The 18,619-nt window shown below is 50.9% G+C and overlaps 5 protein-coding genes across 5 annotated transcripts; 3 read left to right on the plus strand and 2 right to left on the minus strand.

The window, feature by feature from the left end:
- Nucleotides 1–172: 172 nt before the first annotated feature.
- Nucleotides 173–4,012, plus strand: PMZ80_004680 (uncharacterized protein; the record flags this gene model as incomplete). Its single annotated transcript, XM_064873104.1, has 2 exons — nt 173–2,700; nt 2,884–4,012. The coding sequence occupies 2 exons, from the start codon at nt 173–175 to the stop codon at nt 4,010–4,012; spliced, it is 3,657 nt and encodes a 1,218-aa protein (XP_064731762.1).
- Nucleotides 4,013–4,920: 908 nt separating this feature from the next.
- PMZ80_004681 (uncharacterized protein) lies at nt 4,921–5,784 on the plus strand (the record flags this gene model as incomplete). Its single annotated transcript, XM_064873105.1, has 1 exon — nt 4,921–5,784. The coding sequence occupies one exon, from the start codon at nt 4,921–4,923 to the stop codon at nt 5,782–5,784; it is 864 nt and encodes a 287-aa protein (XP_064731763.1).
- Nucleotides 5,785–6,272: 488 nt separating this feature from the next.
- On the minus strand, nt 6,273–7,374 carry PMZ80_004682 (uncharacterized protein; the record flags this gene model as incomplete). The annotated part of the gene is made up of 7 exons (XM_064873106.1): nt 6,273–6,354; nt 6,415–6,857; nt 6,932–7,040; nt 7,093–7,112; nt 7,165–7,214; nt 7,263–7,277; nt 7,335–7,374. 7 exons carry the CDS (start codon nt 7,372–7,374, stop codon nt 6,273–6,275), a joined length of 759 nt encoding a protein of 252 aa, XP_064731764.1.
- Nucleotides 7,375–8,371: 997 nt separating this feature from the next.
- Nucleotides 8,372–14,002, minus strand: PMZ80_004683 (uncharacterized protein; the record flags this gene model as incomplete). The annotated part of the gene is made up of 1 exon (XM_064873107.1): nt 8,372–14,002. One exon carries the CDS (start codon nt 14,000–14,002, stop codon nt 8,372–8,374), a length of 5,631 nt encoding a protein of 1,876 aa, XP_064731765.1.
- A 1,029-nt stretch (nt 14,003–15,031) lies between these two features.
- Nucleotides 15,032–18,467, plus strand: EST2 (Telomerase reverse transcriptase; the record flags this gene model as incomplete). The annotated part of the gene is made up of 2 exons (XM_064873108.1): nt 15,032–15,421; nt 15,468–18,467. The coding sequence occupies 2 exons, from the start codon at nt 15,032–15,034 to the stop codon at nt 18,465–18,467; spliced, it is 3,390 nt and encodes a 1,129-aa protein (XP_064731766.1).
- Between the last annotated feature and the right edge of the window lie 152 nt (nt 18,468–18,619).

An 18,619-nucleotide genomic window follows, 5' to 3' on the forward strand; every position in this document is an offset into this window, starting at 1 on the left:
ATCACTTCTATCTAGCGATTTCTCACCCGATATGTTCGCGAGACGTAGTGCTTGTGCCACCTAGAGCGAATGAGCCGCAGCGAAAAAGGCCGCCGCATGACTGATTATCACTGGGCCTTCATGAAAAGTGCTCAGATTGATGTGGAGGGCACAGGGTCAAGATGCACAGAAGATGAATCAGAACACTCCCGAGGTATTCGAGATCTCGAGCGATGATGACGCACCCATCACTGGCCGTTCGAGGCCAAGCGAGCGTCACAAGCCTATAGACTACCTCAGTATATCCGATGACGGTCTCGAGATCACTAACGTACAGGCCAAACCTAAACAGTCGCTGTCGCATCGCGTCCGTCAGGAGTCGAAACGACAGAACAATTCAGAAGTAAATGGAGCCCAGCTAGTTCAGAATCAGGTACCACGGCCAAGCAGTAAGCCTCGGCAGAAGTCCTCACCGCACAAAAATACGTCTCCTCGAAAGCCGACTCAGAGAATCACGTTTCAACATGGGGTTCGGCGTCCGGTTACGGAACGAGATACGAAGGCCTCTAATGCCGACAGACTCGAAGACCACATTCGAGCGGTAGCGGAAGCCGCACGAAGCCAGGATCGACATCAGAAGGCAGACCACGAAGAAAGCCGTAAAGAATTGGCATCATTTTTATCTGCGATAGACGCGCCAGGAACGGACCTTGGCGGACCCGTTATAAAGAAGCTTAAGGAGCACGGGCGTGATCCGCAGGCGACAACTGATACCCTGGAATCGGTGCAAACTTCAGAAGCACATGGTTCACGACGCTGCACAACATGCATAGAGGACAATCAGGTTTGTGATGGGCGCCAGCCTTGTAATCGATGTACCGCACCTGGACTCGACTGCGTGTACAACGACGAATTGCTGCCAGCCAGTCAGCACGGCATATCAAGATCCACACCTAAACGCCATAGAAAACAAAAGAACATCGCCAGAGATGTCGAGTCAACTGTTGAAAACATTGCCAACGTGCCAATCAGCGTCAACGTAGAGAACTTACCTGAAAAAGACACGTCTGAAAGAGACACGCGCACAACATATCCGATTCCTAGGAAGCTATCAACGATCGAACTCGGCCAGCTTGAGCATATGCCTAGAAATGACTCGCTCCCAGATTCTCTCGATGAGGTAAGGCAGATCATCAGGACTCATCGGGACAACTTGAATGCTCACAGAGAGTACCTACTCGAAGCACAGCTCGTACAGGCTAGAGTCAGGTCACAGCAAAAGCCGACTTTACCTAGCCAGGGAGCTAAGGTTAATCCGTTCAAGAAATTTCTACAGGAGAAAGAGAGTCACAACCAGGAACCACCGCTTACAAGCTCCACGAAACTGCAGATCAAAGTGCATGGTCAGCATCGTGGTCCGCGCAAGAACAACTACCAGACTGTGGTATTACCTGTCAGGCCTCTTCCGATCGATCCTAAAGCCGTGATACTACCTAAGTATCAGAGTATTGGTCGTCTGGGAACTAGTTTCTTGTCGAAGAACGTACACACTTTGCTGTCCCTGCCTTACTTTGCAGACAACGAGGGGCCTGATGACTCCGCAGCAGCTGAACGAGAAGCAGAGCTGAAGGACAGATATCGAAATAATGACATCGGCATGCACGAAAACCCATTCAGAGAGCTCCGACAGCAACGTCGTTGCTTAGAACGAATATGGCACTGGTCTGCCGACTTTGCGGATCTGCTTGAAGAACTCCAGCTAACGCCGGAGCACCTTCGAGATTGGCTACAAACGAGTCACGCGCTCTCGAAGAATGTACACAAATGTAAGACCTGCGAATTAACGTGCGACTGGCTCCCGAAGCATGTCCCGAGAGTAGAGGACGCTCTACCCTTTAGGGGAACTCCTGAGGAAGCTCGCAGATGCAAATGGCTGCACGAGACGTTCACAGAAATCACCTCAATACCTGTATGGCATTTTCTCAACAACACGCACGGTGGAGAGCCAGAAAAGAAGAAGAAGCGAGAACTCCCCGAGGCCCGTGCAGATCCTCATAACGATCCGGAGCCGTTATTGTGCTCTATATGTTTCGCCCACAACTGTCTAGTCCATGGATCGTACCTTGATGGCGATATGGATCGCAATGAACGTGGTCCAACTATTAACGATCCCGAATTAGAGAACAATACGCGCGTCACGGCAGTGATAGGGCCTAACAAGAAGCTAAATGACCACATCTGCGGCCTGTTCTGCTGCTCTACACGGCAGTTCTCGACGCCTATCTCCCAGATAGTTGGCCTTGATGCGACTGGAAAGTTGACTGGTCAATATAATGAGACCACAAACATGGTTCAGGGACTAGCAGGATTCAAGGGCACTGTCCTATGTAGCGGAGAGTGCTTTCTTGACATTGCTCAACGCAATGCCTTAGCTGCGGCATGGCGGCCAGATGAGACCACAGACAGATTAGCACGGTCGATGCTGAGAATGTACGGGAACAACCTTCGATTGCCCTGCATGGTTGCCAAGATTGCGAAGGTGTCTTGTGTCAATGCTCTCAGGCAGATCATTCGTGTACACCAAGAGCCTCCACATTCGAAGCCACACGACCTTCTGGATGAAGGGTTACCAAACCTCGAAGACGTCGATGGACGCAAGCTCGCCAATCGTCCTGCAGGCTATGTTACCGAAAACAGTGCAGACCTCGATAAGCGCCGACCGTTTGTGCCATGTTCTCACCCAGGCCCATGTCTTAAGGAGAATGGTTGCCGGTGTGCTCAGGACAAGGTCCATTGTGAACATTTCTGCAATTGCGATCAGAAATGCAGGAGGCGGTTCAAAGGCTGCAGATGTAGAGGTACGTGCTTCAAAGATATTCGCTGTGATTGCTGGGCCAACAATAGAGAGTGTGATCCCTGGTTATGCAAGACTTGTGGAGTACTTGAAGTGCTTGATCCACCAAACAAGTACCGTGATGAAATCAGGATTGGTCGTTGCAAGAACAACGCAATCCAGCTCGATTTGCCTGCGAAGACGACCAAAGCTCCATCCGAGGTTCAGGGTTGGGGATTGTTCGCAGGTCAAGATCTTGAACAGTACGCTTTCATCGGTGAATACAAGGGTGAAATCATCTCGAGCGGACCCATGGAGGAATCAGACCGCAGAGGTGTGGTGTATCATAACCATGGTCTGGAATATCTGTTCAAGATGAACAAAGAGCAAGAGATTGACGGGTCCACTTTTGGAAACAAAACACGCTTCATGAACAATTCACAGCTTGACAAACATATCAATGTCTCAGCTCAAAAGCTGCTCGCAAATGGGATGGCCAGAATCATGTTCTTCACAAAACGTCCAGTCAAGGCAGGTGAGGAGCTTCTTTACAACTACAACTACCCTGAGGACGTATACAAGCACTTCTGGGAGAAAGGAGATCGTGTAGAAGCAGGCACGAACGGTGTAATCACAGCGATGGCGAAGCCAAACTTTGGTGTTAAGAATGCCAGATTGTCAGCCGGTGCTGCGTTGGCCAAAACTGATGGCGAACAAGGACCAGCCAGAAAGAGGGTCGAAGCCGCGGTCGTTCGACGACAGACAGAGACCACCACACGACGACAGAAGCGAAAGAGAAAGGTTGTTGATGAAGAGGATGAGGAGAAGGAGGAGGAAGAGGATTATGATGAAGAAGCTGCGGTCGGCCAAGAAAGCGAGCTCATTGATTACGACGAAGGTGATCCAGCAGCCGCGGAGCAGCTCTTGAATGATTTCCAAAGAAAACCTAAAGGAAGTCCATCATTAGGGTCCTCTCCACCCCACCAGGCCGAGTCTAGCGATGAAGAGTACGAAGAGGAAGGAGATGAGAGTCATGAAGAGTCTGGACCAGAAGTCGGCGGCACAGATTCAGAAGAAGAAGTGCCAGCGCGACGCCGACGCTCACGAGGGCAAGGATTCGATTCGAGGTTCGGAGGTGAAGCGCAGAGAAAAGCTGCTGCCACACGACGTGAGCGAGCCTCACGTGGCGGAAGGTATTGAGGGGAGTCGCGGACTCTGCTCTGTACCGTGCCCACTCGGCTTCAGGTGAGATCCGCGCTAGGAAGGTGAACAGATGCATATGATGCGCAGTGTATCTTAGGAAAGGCATATTTGTGTCTGGACATAGAGAGCAGTGAATCAAGCAACCACAGCATCGGTTCCTTGCTCCCCATACACCCGCGTCCCTTCGTGTTATCTGGGCAGCGCCGTGCGTACATCGTTTCCGGTAGTCTGTGGTCATTCCGTCGTAAAGCTCGCGCAGGTCTCACAAATTTGCCCAGTCGAGCGCTTGAGGTACGGAAACGTGTTTTTAATAGCTCTATCTTCCCACCTGCCTTGCCAAGTGGATTCTCTTTTACAGACTACTTGCCTTATGTAAGCTGTTTACGCATGACGTCAAACAACGGTCGCCAAGATGGACTTCCGAGTCGGTGTGGTCGATCCCGGTCAACCATGCTGTCATCGGCACGTATCGCAGGCTCCCGACTCTATTTTCGTACAGTCCGCGTCAGGTACTAGTACACCTTATCAGCCGAACTCCTAAGGCCCCATAGCCTCAAACAAACGTACGACCAAGGCTGACCAGTCACCGCGGTCATCGCTAATGTTATGGCCGATATGGAGGTTCTCCCAAGCTTACGAGCCGAATGTGCCGTGTCTGACTTCTGGGAGCTGACTGCTCTTTCGCGATGCTAACACGAACTCAATCATTAGGACTCATTGCTGCAGGACAACAGTAAGCGACGCGAAAACATATCCAGGAAGTACATCGTTACCAGTTTGTGAAGAAGAGCAGGATGAATCAATAGCACGAACCGGCCACACCACGAGAGAAAACCCCACCACCGTCAAGCCGACACCGAAACAGACATCACCCACAGCACCCACGCGCCAAACCCTCAGTTAACATGCCCACCCACCCCACAACCTCCCTCCCCCTCCTCCTCCCTCTCCTCCTCCTCACAACCCCCACCCTCGCCTCCCCCCAACCCCAAGAACCCTCAACCATAACAGCCCCAACAACAACAATAACAGCCCTCACCGAAACCCAAACAACCTACATCGCCGCCGCATCCGCCACAACCCCCGCCAGCCCCCAATACACCTCCCCCCTCACCCTCCGCACATCAATCCTAAACAGCACAAACCTCTACCGCTATCAACACAACGCATCCTACATCCCCTGGAACAATTCCCTAGCCTCCTACGCCGAAGATTACGCGGCAAAATGTATCTGGGCGCATAGTTATGGGCCGCAGGGGTACGGTGAGAATTTGGCGAGGGGGTATGAGGATGTTACAGGGGCGGTTGATGCGTGGGGGGATGAGAGGGGGTTGTATGATTTTGGTGGTGGTTCGGGCGGTGGAGATGTGACGGGCTTCACCGAGGAAACAGGGCACTTCACACAGCTAGTATGGAAAGAAACACAATCCGTCGGGTGTGGCGTGTTTGCGTGTAATGGGCAAAACGATGTGGGCGGGTACATGCTCGTGTGTGAGTACTGGCCGCCGGGGAATATACAGGGTGTGAACAGTAAGGATAAAAATGTGTATTTTGAGGAGAATGTGCAGAGGCAGGTTAGAGAGGGAGATGGCGGGTTTGATACTTTTTCTGCTACGGTTGGGGCGACGGGGGTTACGGGGACGGCGACGGCGGGTGCGGTGCCTAGTTCAAGTTCGTCGGAGTCTGGGGCGGGGAGGATACGAGGGGTGGGGGTGGGTTGGCGGCAGTGTGGGCTTGGGATACTTGTTGCGGTTTTGGCGTGTGTGTGATATTGAGAGCTTAATAGATAATAGAGCGTGCAGACCATTTCAGAGCATTTCGGCTGGCCCTTCGCACACATGGCTACACAGTGCGCGCTCAAGTGGACCTTGCAGCACAGCTATGTAGAACTGTTTACCGCTCCTGGGAGCCTCCGCAGGAATGCCGTAAGTTGCGGCCAGGCTTTCACGGATGATCTCGTCAATCGCAACGCATAAGCTGGCAGAAGTGGCCATAGTTCAAGTAAAAAATTGTTGGAATTCTTCCATAGGTTATGACACTACCTCATGGACACATTTATTGTATCTGACACAATCCATAATATCCAAATAGTCATCTCTTGTCGCTCGTGCTATCCCAACAGTTCGTAAATGTCGTGTATTGCTCCTCATTCGGCTGTTCCGACTCTAAGTCGTAGTAGATATCCTGGTTGTGCCATCCGCTCTGCCCCTTTACCAACTATGTTTCGCATCATTAGATCTCGGTCTTCGTCCTAAGCTCACTTGTCCGAATCCATCGGGCTATCTATCCTCGGCGGACTCCTCGACTTCCTACTTCCTGGAGCAGGACTTTTACTCGTCCTGTTAACACGTCAGCACACCACCATCTCGCACCACAGTTCAAGACAAGGATCAACTCACGATCGTCTCCTCTCCCCCTCCTTCCTCCTCTCCTCAATAATCTTCAACATCTCCTTTCTCCCCTCCCTAGCATCAATCTTCCTCCCACCCATACTCATACTCACCTTATCATTCGTCCGAACCATCAACAACCTCTTCAACAACAAATGCTTCATAAACAAACACACATAAACCCCACAATCGCTCCCGTTCTCCTGCTGCGGCGTATCGTTCAACTGTATAAACCGCAACCGCACACCAAGGAAGGCTTGCATCTTCTGGCTGACTTTGTAGGCTTCTTCTTCGTTGTGGGCCATGAGGCTGTCGTAGTGGAAGGCTACGCCGTCGACGACGGAGATGAGGAGGAGGGACCAGTGGGAGCCGGATTCGGGGATATCGGAGTGGCTGCAGTCGTTGACGGGGAGGAAGATGTGGGTTACGTGGGAGAAATCGGGGAGGGCATTCTGTTCGGTATACTGTTAGTTTGATGGTCTATAGCTTGGGAGTTCGTGTCTCTGGACAGAGTGACTGGCTGTACCTTTAAGGCTCCTGGCTGATCCTCCTCTTTCACTATCTGGGTGATGGTCGGTCGCAGGAGGACAATCTTCGAGTTCTTGAATTCGATGAGGTATTCTCGTTCTAGATATCTAGCGGATATGGTCAGGGATGTTGTTTCATTGTCGAATCGAGTGTATATACTCTTCCCAAAAGGATATAACCTGTTCTTGTCAGCGACTGCGTTTCCAGCTCTTGAGAGTTGTTGCAACGTACATTGTCCGTAAGCCAGTCATTCTTCGTCACATTCACATCCTCTTTCGTTACTGGCGCGCATTAGCTTGGAGCGTTCCGTGCGCAGAAGCGTTTCGTACATCGTGAATCATAGTCTGGACGCATATTAGCAGCTGCTCAGCCCGTGCTTGTGGTAAGTAAGATAAACGTACAGCTCAGGTAGGGTTGTGACGGATCCAGCTGTCGAGACATGGCTGTCAGCACAGTCTTCTTCTCGCGTAGCAACAAGATTCCAGCTATAAGAGAAGAGCCAATGCTGTAGCACGTATATCATATACCCCCCCAGCGTTGAGACGGTAACACCAGGAATGTAGGAGTACCGGGCAATATAGTCATACCGATTTCCCAAAATGCCTACTTAGATGTCCGCCAAATGGATGCATATTTCAAAACTTGGAAAATGGTTCCTTGTGATCTTCGCGTATCGTTTATCTGATATTCATTGCCTTCCGGATCTCGTAATGGCTCGGTTATGATACATGATGGTGGGCTTTCCTCAGGCGGCTGTAGGGGTCGTAACTGTGGTTTGCTCCCACCACGCTCGGACAGAAGCAAGCCAGCGAGCCCCGACGAGATCTTGAGTGTAGTCTAGTGAGATAATTGATACAAGTACTAGCATTCGGGTACACGCATCTTGTTTGATGGGCAAATCAACGATGCGAAGCAGTGTTCGAGACCGCGTCATCAGCGAATTACGTAGCCTAATTCCTAGGCGCCTGCCGGCGAACCTCTCCTACCACTCCTGTCTTGCTCTGCCTGGCAAACTGGTGGTTCCTGACGCAGTCTCACGAGATCGTCTATGAGTATTGTAATTAAACGAAAGTGCTGCTTGTTCCATCAGATGTGATAATATGCCTAACCCATCGTGAAGCCTGCTATGAATGCTTTTCTGAGTGGCTTTCCACTCAGCTTCGCTCGAACGCTGCTACTATACAAGAACAATCACCATACCATGCCGTTGCCTGCCCGATAACATAAGGACTAATAGTGATGAGGGTGAGAAATCATCATGATATACGGCACCAACCCTTGAACAGAAGTCGAATTTCATCTCTCGTCAGCTCTATATCGATTGCTAGATTCCCTTCTGTCCAACCTCAAACACATTGCGCCTGCCTCTATATTAGGCGATAAGAATTCGAAAAAGTCGTGCATGTCGTACAGCCATGAAGGATGAAGTGTTTGAAGATTACTCGGCCAGCTTCGCGAAATGCTTGTTCCAGATCCAGCCTACCTGTTTTTGAGGGTCATCTTGATTTTTCGCCAGCCACAGCTCGCCCCTTTCACCAATGACATCGAATATTTCGCCAGTGACATATGTCAAATATGGGAACCCCGCGTCGCGTCGTGCTCGATCGATGTTGAACTCATATACGCTGGCAGCTGTAAAGAGGACCTGGGGCTCATTCGTGCCTATGTCGACCGGATGTCGTTCCTGTACAGGCGATTCCGACATAGGGAGCGCCGACGAGAAGACGCCTGAGCCTCGCGCGTGTGGCTCTAATTGCGAATTTGATGGTTCTGGAGCGACAGAGAAGAAGGTGTTAGAAGATGCTGGTCTTTCCGGCACTGTCTGCGTCTGGAACGAGCCCATCAGAGGTGAGTGAGTCTCGACGTTGAGCCGTGGAGGCGCAAACGCTTCCTGCTGTACAATGGGACTCGTGCCAGGCCTTCCAAAATTGGCGCTCGCAGATGTATGCTTCGTACTGGATAACGTTCTGCTGGATGCTTCTGGCCTTTGAAGTGACTTGCCCGATGTGGTTGAAACTGCTCTCGTCCGCCCATTGGGATACGGGTACGGCCGATCAAAGTGGTCAGGCAGCGGTTGAGTGTGAGGAGTGTAAGTACCACTAGGACGGGAGCTGAGGTCCAAACTCGGCACTATCGAGCTTTCACTGTGTAGGGAGATAGATCGTTTGTTGGTACTGCTGAAGGACATCTGGCGTGGTGAGTCCTCATCGTTCAATGTCGACCCTGGTGTCAAGAAGCTTGTCATGTTTGCAGCCTGCAGCATTAGTGACCCATTGCAGACACCCAGAGCAAGTGCCGAGGCCTCTTGGTAGTCGAAGTCCACTTGCCAATCTTTCTCGATGTCTTCTGGTGACATACGTTTGAGGTTGATGCCCATCACGCTCGAGAACTTCTGCTGAATCATTGCCATCCATGACATCTGCAGTTGCACTAGATGCCCCTGACACGACTGGACCAGATGTGCTGTAGCTACCAACAACTTCCTCATACGCTCCTTGGCTTCGGTGTTCAATGCTTCCCACTGATCCATCCGGTCGATCATTTTCTTGTCGACTTTCTCACCTCGGTCTTTCCTGTTCTTCATTTGCGCATAGTCGACCAGCCGCTTGTCTCGCTTGTGCAAGAGCCCCCGTGGATCATCCTTGAATTTAGTCAGGATGTCTACTGTGGTGGTCATCGGCTTCACCACTCTTTTCTGCAAATGCTCAAGGTGGTCAGGGAGAGCAATATTGTGAACATTGCGTATGATCATAGCAAGATGCCTCAGCTTACTTTCCTCTTGCTGGTGATGAGAATGACCTACGTCGACCCAACCTTCGGCGGCGGCTGCAACTTCTACCATTTTGTTGACCCACTGCGTCATCCCTTTCTCGTAGGTTAGACAATCGTTTGCCACAACCATGAGCTGAACATAGTTGTTGTCGTAGGAGATCCTCAGCTTGTCGTACTCTGTGTCTTCGTACATGTCTGTGATGCCGACATGCTGTCGAAGCTTCTCGGCTCTTCTGCCAAATGCTTTCGTCAATCCCATGCGCACATCAGACTGGCCTCGCTTACGATTCAGCACTTGGTCTAGTGCCTCTGCATGCTTCTTCAAATCGTTGATCCTCATATTGATGTCAGTAACGTTGTTCAGCACTCGACGTATGGTCGGCAGATCTGGATGGTCCTCAACGGTAGCATCAATCAGCTCCTTCAGCAGAAGAGGATATTTGGTAATCCTCTGAACTGGTTTGACAAGTAATGCGTCGAGATTCCATGCATTAGTGATGTCGCTGGAGTTGTCTCTGCACTCCTTCAGCCATTCTTGTGCCGCTAGAGACTTTTGTAGCACCTCTAGTCGTTGGTTGGCTGCATGACGATTCCTGATATACTCGGTATAGACTAGTTCCATATCTTTGAGCGAGCCTTCGAAGGCATCACCAATCCTGGTCTCACGATCCTTCTGAAGATCCTTCTGAAGGTCCGACACTTCATTGTCGTTCTGTGTCGATGCCAGAGTCAAAGAACTCGAATTATGCACTAGTCCTTCGAGCCCCTCCTTCTTGTCTTTCTTCCGATCCGCGTATGATGGTTTCGAGGTTTGCTTCAAGGCTGTAAGGAAATCTCTCGCAAAGTGCTGCACTTGTTCCACGTTGCCGAAAAGCACCTTTATGTCGTCTTCCGTCAAAGCTGCCGTTGCGGTCTGCTTGTAAATGTCGCAAAGCACACGCATATCCCGCTGGTAGGTGAACTCAGTGTCAACAAGCTCTTTGATGATATGCTTGCGCTTCTTCAACCGGCTCACTCCTGGACTTGGGGCTTCTTCAGGTTGAGCTTCCAGTTCCCAGGGTGTGACTTCTGCCCGTGACTTTGTCGATGGCGGTCGTGATTGCGAATGTGACGACCTTGGCGTCTGCACCTGTCCTAGTGAAGCAACGCGATGGGGTACTCTTGGCTGTCGCACCTCATCTACGGTATGAGATACTGGCATAGGAGCCCTTGATGTTTGCTCTATGCTCGGAAAATTGTCCTTAGGTGGCGGAGGTGGTGAATGCGAGGGAGCCCGAATGATGGCTATGCCATATCCTTCTGGACCTATTGTGTCTTCGTCGGGATCGATATGTATCAGTCGTGGGCTCGTTTTGGAGCTGGAGGCCTGCTGACCACTGGGCGTACTCTGTCTGGCAGTATTGAGAGCGTTCGAAGGCTGAGCACCCGGGTCCTGTTCCGATGATAGCTCACGGAGGTGTGGTCTTTCAGGCGGTGTGGGATTGTCCGAGGAGAATCGCATCCAGTCGCCAATCGAAGGCGAAGTGCTAGCCCAGTCCTCGGCACTATCGAGGCTGGGCTTGTGCCGATGACCCTCGAACCGTGTGGATGGCAACGTCAGCAACTGCTCTTCTTTCTTAGGCTGCTCCGCGGCAGCTGGGCTGGATTCACGTGCCTGTATCGTCTCTTCTTCACGTTCTGCTTTTCGCGTTACAGTGTCCCCAACAGCAGTGCTGAGTGACAGCTGAGATCTCTCATTCTCATCACGCCGACCAAGCTCTTCCAAGCAAAGCTGCTCAATTTTCACTGGGTCGTGGGTTCCTTCATCTTCAATTTCTGGGCATGTCTCAAGTACCTTCTGGTACACGTTGTCAGCAAATTGTTGATCAACTATACCAGAAGTCGAATGCTCTTGCAGAACAATGTTGATTATCGTGTAAGCGTCGGATGCCATTGTATCACGATACGAATCATGATGATCGTGATATTGGGACAAATTCGTGTCTTGCATGTGCATTTGCTGCTCCTGCGAATGTCTCTCAGATGAGTCGATATAGCTTTCGTCTTGACCAGCTTCTTCATGCAGCGATGAAGTCCATGAGTCTCGTTCCGATGCGTGGTCTTCGGTTTCCTCTAGCAGTGGTTCTGGAGCGACAAAGTTGGTACGGTACCCTTTCTTTATGGCTTCCTCATCATCGAGATAGGCGGTATTGCGAAACACCAAATTGACAGATTCGACATCTGCACGATCTTCGCTGTCATCGTTCGCTCGTGAGGAAGGATCGAATGTGTTCGAAGGGCTATTATCCCGCATTTGCATCACATGATTCAAGAGACTTGGAGTGTCTACAGCATCCTCTTCCTGTGGTTCTGGGTCGATATGGGTTGCTTCCGTCGCCACAGTCGCATCGGTCACAGCAGAAAGAGGTTCGTTGCCATTCGCCAGATCCAGAAACTTTGTTTGCAGATGCATTGATGGCTTCTCGGGTGACTGCGAATCGTGTCCGAGAGTAGGTGAGTCAGCTTCTTCAACGTTTGACAGATCATCACCATGCATGGCGCGCAACGCATCTCTAGTCGCATCCTCCCTATCGAGTTCACTGTTGAAATAGTCTTCTTGATCCTCGGTATCTCCCCTATCTATGGTCACCTGAGGCGGTTCGATGGCCGTGTTGCCCTCTATGCTCGACTCGAGGTGAGAGGAATCGCGATTCTGTGGCTCCCAGCGCTTACCAGTCTGCAGGCGAGCCTTCAGCTCTTCGCTTTCCCTCGACCTTGTCAAAGCCCGTGTGATCCTCAGACGTCGCGCATTTAGGTCGATGTCGGTCAGCTCTGGCGGCTTGCCTCTACGCTGCTGTGCAGCCTTCTTCTCGTCATTGAGCTTTTGCAATTTGGCGAACTTTTCAGCCATCCGAGCTCGTGACGCGGCAGTAGAAGCGCTCGAAACAGGTTGACGCGGACGAGAACTCCGGAGTGGAGGCGATATCTTTGGCAGAGGAGCAATGATGTTTGCCCGTAGAGAAGGGCTTTTCGCGCCCTGCTGAAGAGCTGTCTGCTGAAGGTTTGGAGGTTTGCCTCGCCTCCCAGGAGATGTGATTCTACCAGGCGTTTGATCCACAGCTAGTGACTGTTTCGGGCTTGTGCTCCGTTTCGAGGGCGTTTTAGCGTCACCACCTTGCCTTCTGTCGAGAGCTGATGCTGTCCTTGAATTTGGAATGGAGTTTCCAGAATCTGAAGCAGCACTCATTCTACGAGAGCTGACAGGTATTCGAGAAGTGACCGGCGGTCTCTTCCCCGAGATGGGAGAGGTCATATTTTCAGCACGAGGGGAGCTTTGCGGCATATCACTGTTGGTCCTTCGATGGTCGGGCCGCTGGGGGTTCGAAGTATATACGGCAGGCGATAGTACGAACTGACTGTCTCTCTGCTCAGACCGAAACATGGGATTCGGACTGTGCATGGGTGAACTTTCGGAAGCAGTTCGTCGTCTCGGGTTTATGATGCCATAACCAGCAGAATGGGTAACTGGTTGGTTGGGTAGTACCTCTCCAAACAACGGCCGTCGCTGCGCACTATGCGACTCAGGTCTCTGTGAACGTGACGCACCACTTGTTGTCCGATCTCTTGAGGCAGTCTTTGTGAGAGTAGCAGGATTTGAGTGTTTCCTCGTAGCGCCGAACTGCGATATGTGGGCTGAAGAGATATAGGGACTCGGAGCGTGGTTCTGGGTACTGCTAGGTACTGACTGGGTGGGCACAGGCGGTATTTCGGCAGTAGATGTTTTGTTGATCTGAGCCACCAGATTCTTGACAGAGGCTTTCCTTGACTTCAAACCTGGAACGTTGGGCGGCAGGGCCGAGTCTCTTGGATCATCGACAGAGAAATTGGTCGAGTAACTACCATTACTTCCAGCTCTTGATTGTGAATATTCTCGACTACTCAACGTCCTTAGAGCGTCCTGGTGTAGGTTCGAGGTGGGCAAATTCGAGTGAGTAGGATCGTTAGGGTAGTGTCGGTAGAAGTCATCAGGGTTCGCAGATGACTGGGGATTGGCACTGTTTTCACGACCAGGCGACAGGGCAATCGAGGTATCGAGACGGGCAAGGTTATTCGACAAGGACGGTGCTCGACGGTGATTCTGCGGAGACTGAAATTGGGCGTATGTTGTCGATGGCAGGTAGACGGCGGATCGGCTGGGTGAATATGGCTCAGACCTCTCAACTTGATCTTGCAGGTTTGTTTGCGACTGCGACTGCGATGACTGTCGACGGTGCGGACTCGCATAGTAGTTGTTCTCTTCGGGAAGCGCAGTGGGCATGTTGTAATTCATTCACTTGGAATTGTGATTTGGTTCACGGTGTTTCAGGTTATGCTGCTTTGTCGTTCTATTGCTGTTCTGGCGCTTGTGAAGGCCGCCACGTTCATTTTGCAAGACTCCTCACCCGACTCCTGCTCAAGGCATGTGCCCCAGCTACTGCTGAGTCCGATTCCCTTCACTATGCCTGCGCTTGATTTCCGGAGACCTCGATGCTTGCACTTCCACCCGAATTTGGCACAAGGTATCCCAAATGTTATCAACCAGAGTTCGAAGCCCGCCTGCTTGCTCAACGCACAAAGAATAATTTCGACACGCTGTAAGCTGACAATGAAATCGCTGATTGCTCGCTAGGCTGGTACAAGTACGCTCGAAGAGACGGAAGAAATGGTGATCAGGACACCACCGCTGTGTCAAGCAATAAAGTCGTTGGCAGCGAATACAATTCAAGAATACAGCCCTGGCTTCTTCTATTCGATATTGCTGTGAATCGTTCTATGGTGTCACAAATGAGAATTGCAGGCATGTCTTTGACACTGACTGCAGCCCGATGATGGCTGATGGGCATTGTCCAGATGGACCGGGGATCAGCAATGCTCCTTACAGTTTAGCTTGACTATGGCGTCGTGCCTGCTTCTACTAACTGGTGCTAAGTCAAAACGGCGCGCTCGGCTCATGCCCAATTCGTCCTTGTTTTGCCGGCGAGCTTACGGATGCCGGAGCCCATCGCGACTTCTCACCAAACACCCCCCAAGACTACGCGTTTTACGTTATTTTCGATCATTTCGCGTCTGATAGATGTTCAGCAGTACCTTCTGCAAAGATGTAGTTCTTGAATTCACTAAATTCATCACGCTCACGGATAGCATAAGTGCTAATATCTCCGAAGGCGTTCTCCTTAGCTTCGTACATATGCATCTCTGTTTCAGAATGTAACAGACGAAACCTCAACGTCAAGCTCAAGCCCGATCTGGTGCCACACAGACTTGAGGCTAGATTTGTTCATCTATGCAAACCTGACACCTGCCATCAATGGCAAAGCGGAAACGATCTACAAGCACTTTCAATGCGGCCCAGAAGCGCAGCAAAGTCGAGGACACTCGTACTGGAAGTAAAAGCATAACAAGAGTTCATACGTTGCAACCTCTGCTAAACAAGTGCTATCGTGAAGTGAAGACCCTAAAGGATTACCTACTCGATGCTTTACCGACTACTTCCAGAGTGCGCAGGAAGCGTCTATTGTCCTTCGCCGATGACAGCCAAGAGCACAAGGAGCTTCTCAGCGATACCCTTGTCGGCCTGCTCGAAGCCCCGCCAGCCACAACGCTCACTGAGAGAGAACAGCAACGGACTCACTTCACGCAGACTCGTCGGGCGAGTCAGCCACACTCTGCAACTACTCAGCTGTGCAGTCTCGATGAGGTAAGTCAATACGCATGTACATGCATCCTTCTAAGTAACCTGGCAGGTGATCGATTTCGCCATCTGGTCTCTTTTTAAGCACAACAATGGCGAGCAGAAGAAGCCAACCCATCTCCTATGTCAAGGATTCGATCGCTCAGTCACTGGCTTGCGAGAACATGCATGCAGACCAATTCTGCCTGGCATTCTCCAACAACAGGAGAATGTTGATAGGAACTCCTTGAGAACACCGTTATGGCGGCAACTCATGAGTCTGATGGGTGCAGATGGGGAGCCCATCTTTAGCAACCTCCTGCTGGACTGTGGACTGTTCGCGAGACTCAGGGATGGACAAGATAACTATTACCAGCTAAGTGGCATCCCAGTGCATGATCTCTGCTTGAAGGTCGCTCACCAGCAAGGACATAATGCGGGCCGTTCTCGTCAGGCGCCGGTATCAGCAACCACCGCATCACAGCCTCGCAAGCTCAGCTGCATCACCATGGTTCGCAACCGCATCCTCTACAGCAAGCCGTCCTTCAACAGAAACAAATCAATACAATCTGGGTTAAAGCATATGCACGTCCTCAACAGGCTGGCAGACCTTCACAACTCTGAGCAGGATCTTACTGTGATGAGATATGTTTTCCCGCGCCAGTTCAACATGCATAACGTCTTCACTTCTATGACCGACCGGACAGAAACCGTGCAAGCCTTCAAAGACTATACCTTTCGCGAGGATGAGTTGCGACATCTGAGCGCCAAAGAGAGAAGGTACTTGCCACGACGCTTGCGAGGTCCAGCACTGCAACTCATTCGCAAGATGCGGCGAGCTCACGCTCGCTGCTCATACAGCCAGCTGCTTGCCCATTACTGCCCTATTCCTGCGAATTCCAGGTCCGAGGCCGTTCGAACAGTGCAAGCAACCAACCCAAGTGCTGCCAGGAATTCTGCTGTGACTTCTACCATTGAAACCCAGATGAAGCTATCAAATGAGCAACGTGTTTTGGCATGTGATGTTCCCAGCACGGAAAGCGAAGAGGCATCGTTCATGCCATATACCACTTCAGCTGGACATGTCTCGAGCTTTGTCCGAGCAGCACTTGCAAATTTGTTGCCTAGAGATACGTTCGGAGTCGGACACGATGGCTCTGAGAATTGGCACAAAGTTATGGTGCAAGCGGACAAATTCGTCTGCATGCGCAAGTTCGAGAGCACGAACCTGCATGGGCTGGTACAGAACTTGAAGGTGAAATGTGTCACTTGGTTGGCACCAAACGGCATCGTGCCGACAAACAAGCTGGCAGTGTCCGACAAGATGAAGCGTGAAGAGCTTCTGCATGAGTTGGTCTACTACGTCTTTGACTCTTTGCTTATACCTTTGATAAATTCGAACTTCTATGTCACAGAGAGCGGCATACACAGAAACAAGCTGCTTTATTTCCGGCATGATGTTTGGGACAGACTGTGCCAACCATGCCTCGCGTCTATGAAGCTGAGCGCTCTCGTCCCTCTAAGTGCAAGGCAAGTGCGAGGGAAAAGATCAGATCCGCTGGGCTACAGTCTCGTCAGGCTGCTGCCTAAAGAAACTGGAACGCGTTCCATCACCAATCTGCGGCGTCGCACTATTAAGGTCGTCCATGGCAAGCGGTTTCTAGCACAAAGCATCAACACGAAGCTGACTCCTGTTTTCAATATCTTCAACTATGAAAGACGCCGAGATACAGGCATATTCAAGTCCGACACGTTCTCGTTACAGGACGTGCACGCGAAACTCTCTGCCTTCAGGTCTGAGCTCCGGGTCACCGACAAGCAGAGATTGTATCTTGTCAAGACCGACATCCGATCCGCCTTTGATAGCATTCCACAAACGAAACTGCTTGACCTTGTCTACCAAATTTTCAAACAGAAGCAGTATTGTACAGTCAAGCACGCTGAATGCAAGCTTGCGGCAGCACCTGCCGATAAGTCGAGCTCACGGACCGGCGTGAAATTCATCAAATGCGCGATGCCAGCTGGGTCAGCTTTGAAGTCGGATGCATTGGAAGCTTTCAATCTTGCAAGCAAGAGACAAACCGTATATAGTGATACCGACCAGCAACAACCTATCTCGGCAGAACAAGCAAAACGACTACTCGAGGAGCACGTGCAAGCCAACATAGTCAAGATTGGGAAGAAATGTTATAGGCAGTCAGTAGGGATACCTCAGGGATCAATATTGTCAAGTCTGCTGTGCACTTTCTTCTACAACGACTTCGAAGCAAAGAAGCTCTCCTTCCTTGAGCCCCGATCGTCGCTTCTACTACGGATTATCGATGACTTTCTGTTGATCACAACGGAACGAGCTGATGCCATTCAATTTGTCAAGGCCATGAAGGCAGGCGATGCAAGTTATGGTATAGTTGTGCACCCCGAGAAAAGCTTGGTCAACTTCGACATGGCAATCGATGGTGTGCAGATCCCGAGGCTCTCGGACACCACATCATTTCCCTTCTGTGGGCTTTCAATAAATTCCGAAAACCTGCAGGTCAGCAAAGATCGAGTCCGAAAGGACAACGTTGTGGCAAACACTTTGACAGTTGACCTGCACGGCCATGCCGGTGAGAAGCTCAAGCGGAGGTTGATGTCCTCACTGCGCATTCAGCTCCAGGGCGTCTTGCTCGATATATCACTCAATGGGCAATCACTCGTCATGCGTTCACTGATTGAGTGCTTCCAAGAAAGTGCGATGAAGATGCACCAGTACTATATTAGCATGCCTAAATCAAAGCAGCCATCGTCGACCCTCATAATCCAGCTGATCGAACGACTTGTCGACCTTGTCGTACGTTCGATGCAGCAACGAAGGAAGAACGATGAGCAGATTTTCGGTCGTCAACAGATATGTTCACTGGCAGCATTTGGCATAATGCGAGTGCTATCTTCTAGGACCACAAGGTATTCGGCAGTACTGACTTGGCTCCGAGGGCTCAAGTTGCAGACACAGCATAGTTTGAACATGGAACCTAAAGCGTTGGAGCAGCTCGTTGAAGATGGGTTCAGGGCGTTGCAGCACTACATCTACTGAAGCAGGCCTAGACTAGCTAGGTAGGTTTTGGTCGTCTAGATCTAGGAGTTGCTTGAAACGGTTCGACGTAGAACAGCAATTCAAGCTCGTAGTGTGTAGCGAAATGACTGTGCGACTCTACTTGGTGAAACTATCCCTCGGTGGTTGCTTAC

Source organism: Knufia obscura, assembly GCF_036327395.1.
Source record: "Knufia obscura strain CCFEE 5817 isolate CBS 148926 chromosome Unknown scaffold_4, whole genome shotgun sequence".
Taxonomy (NCBI): domain Eukaryota; kingdom Fungi; phylum Ascomycota; class Eurotiomycetes; order Chaetothyriales; family Trichomeriaceae; genus Knufia; species Knufia obscura.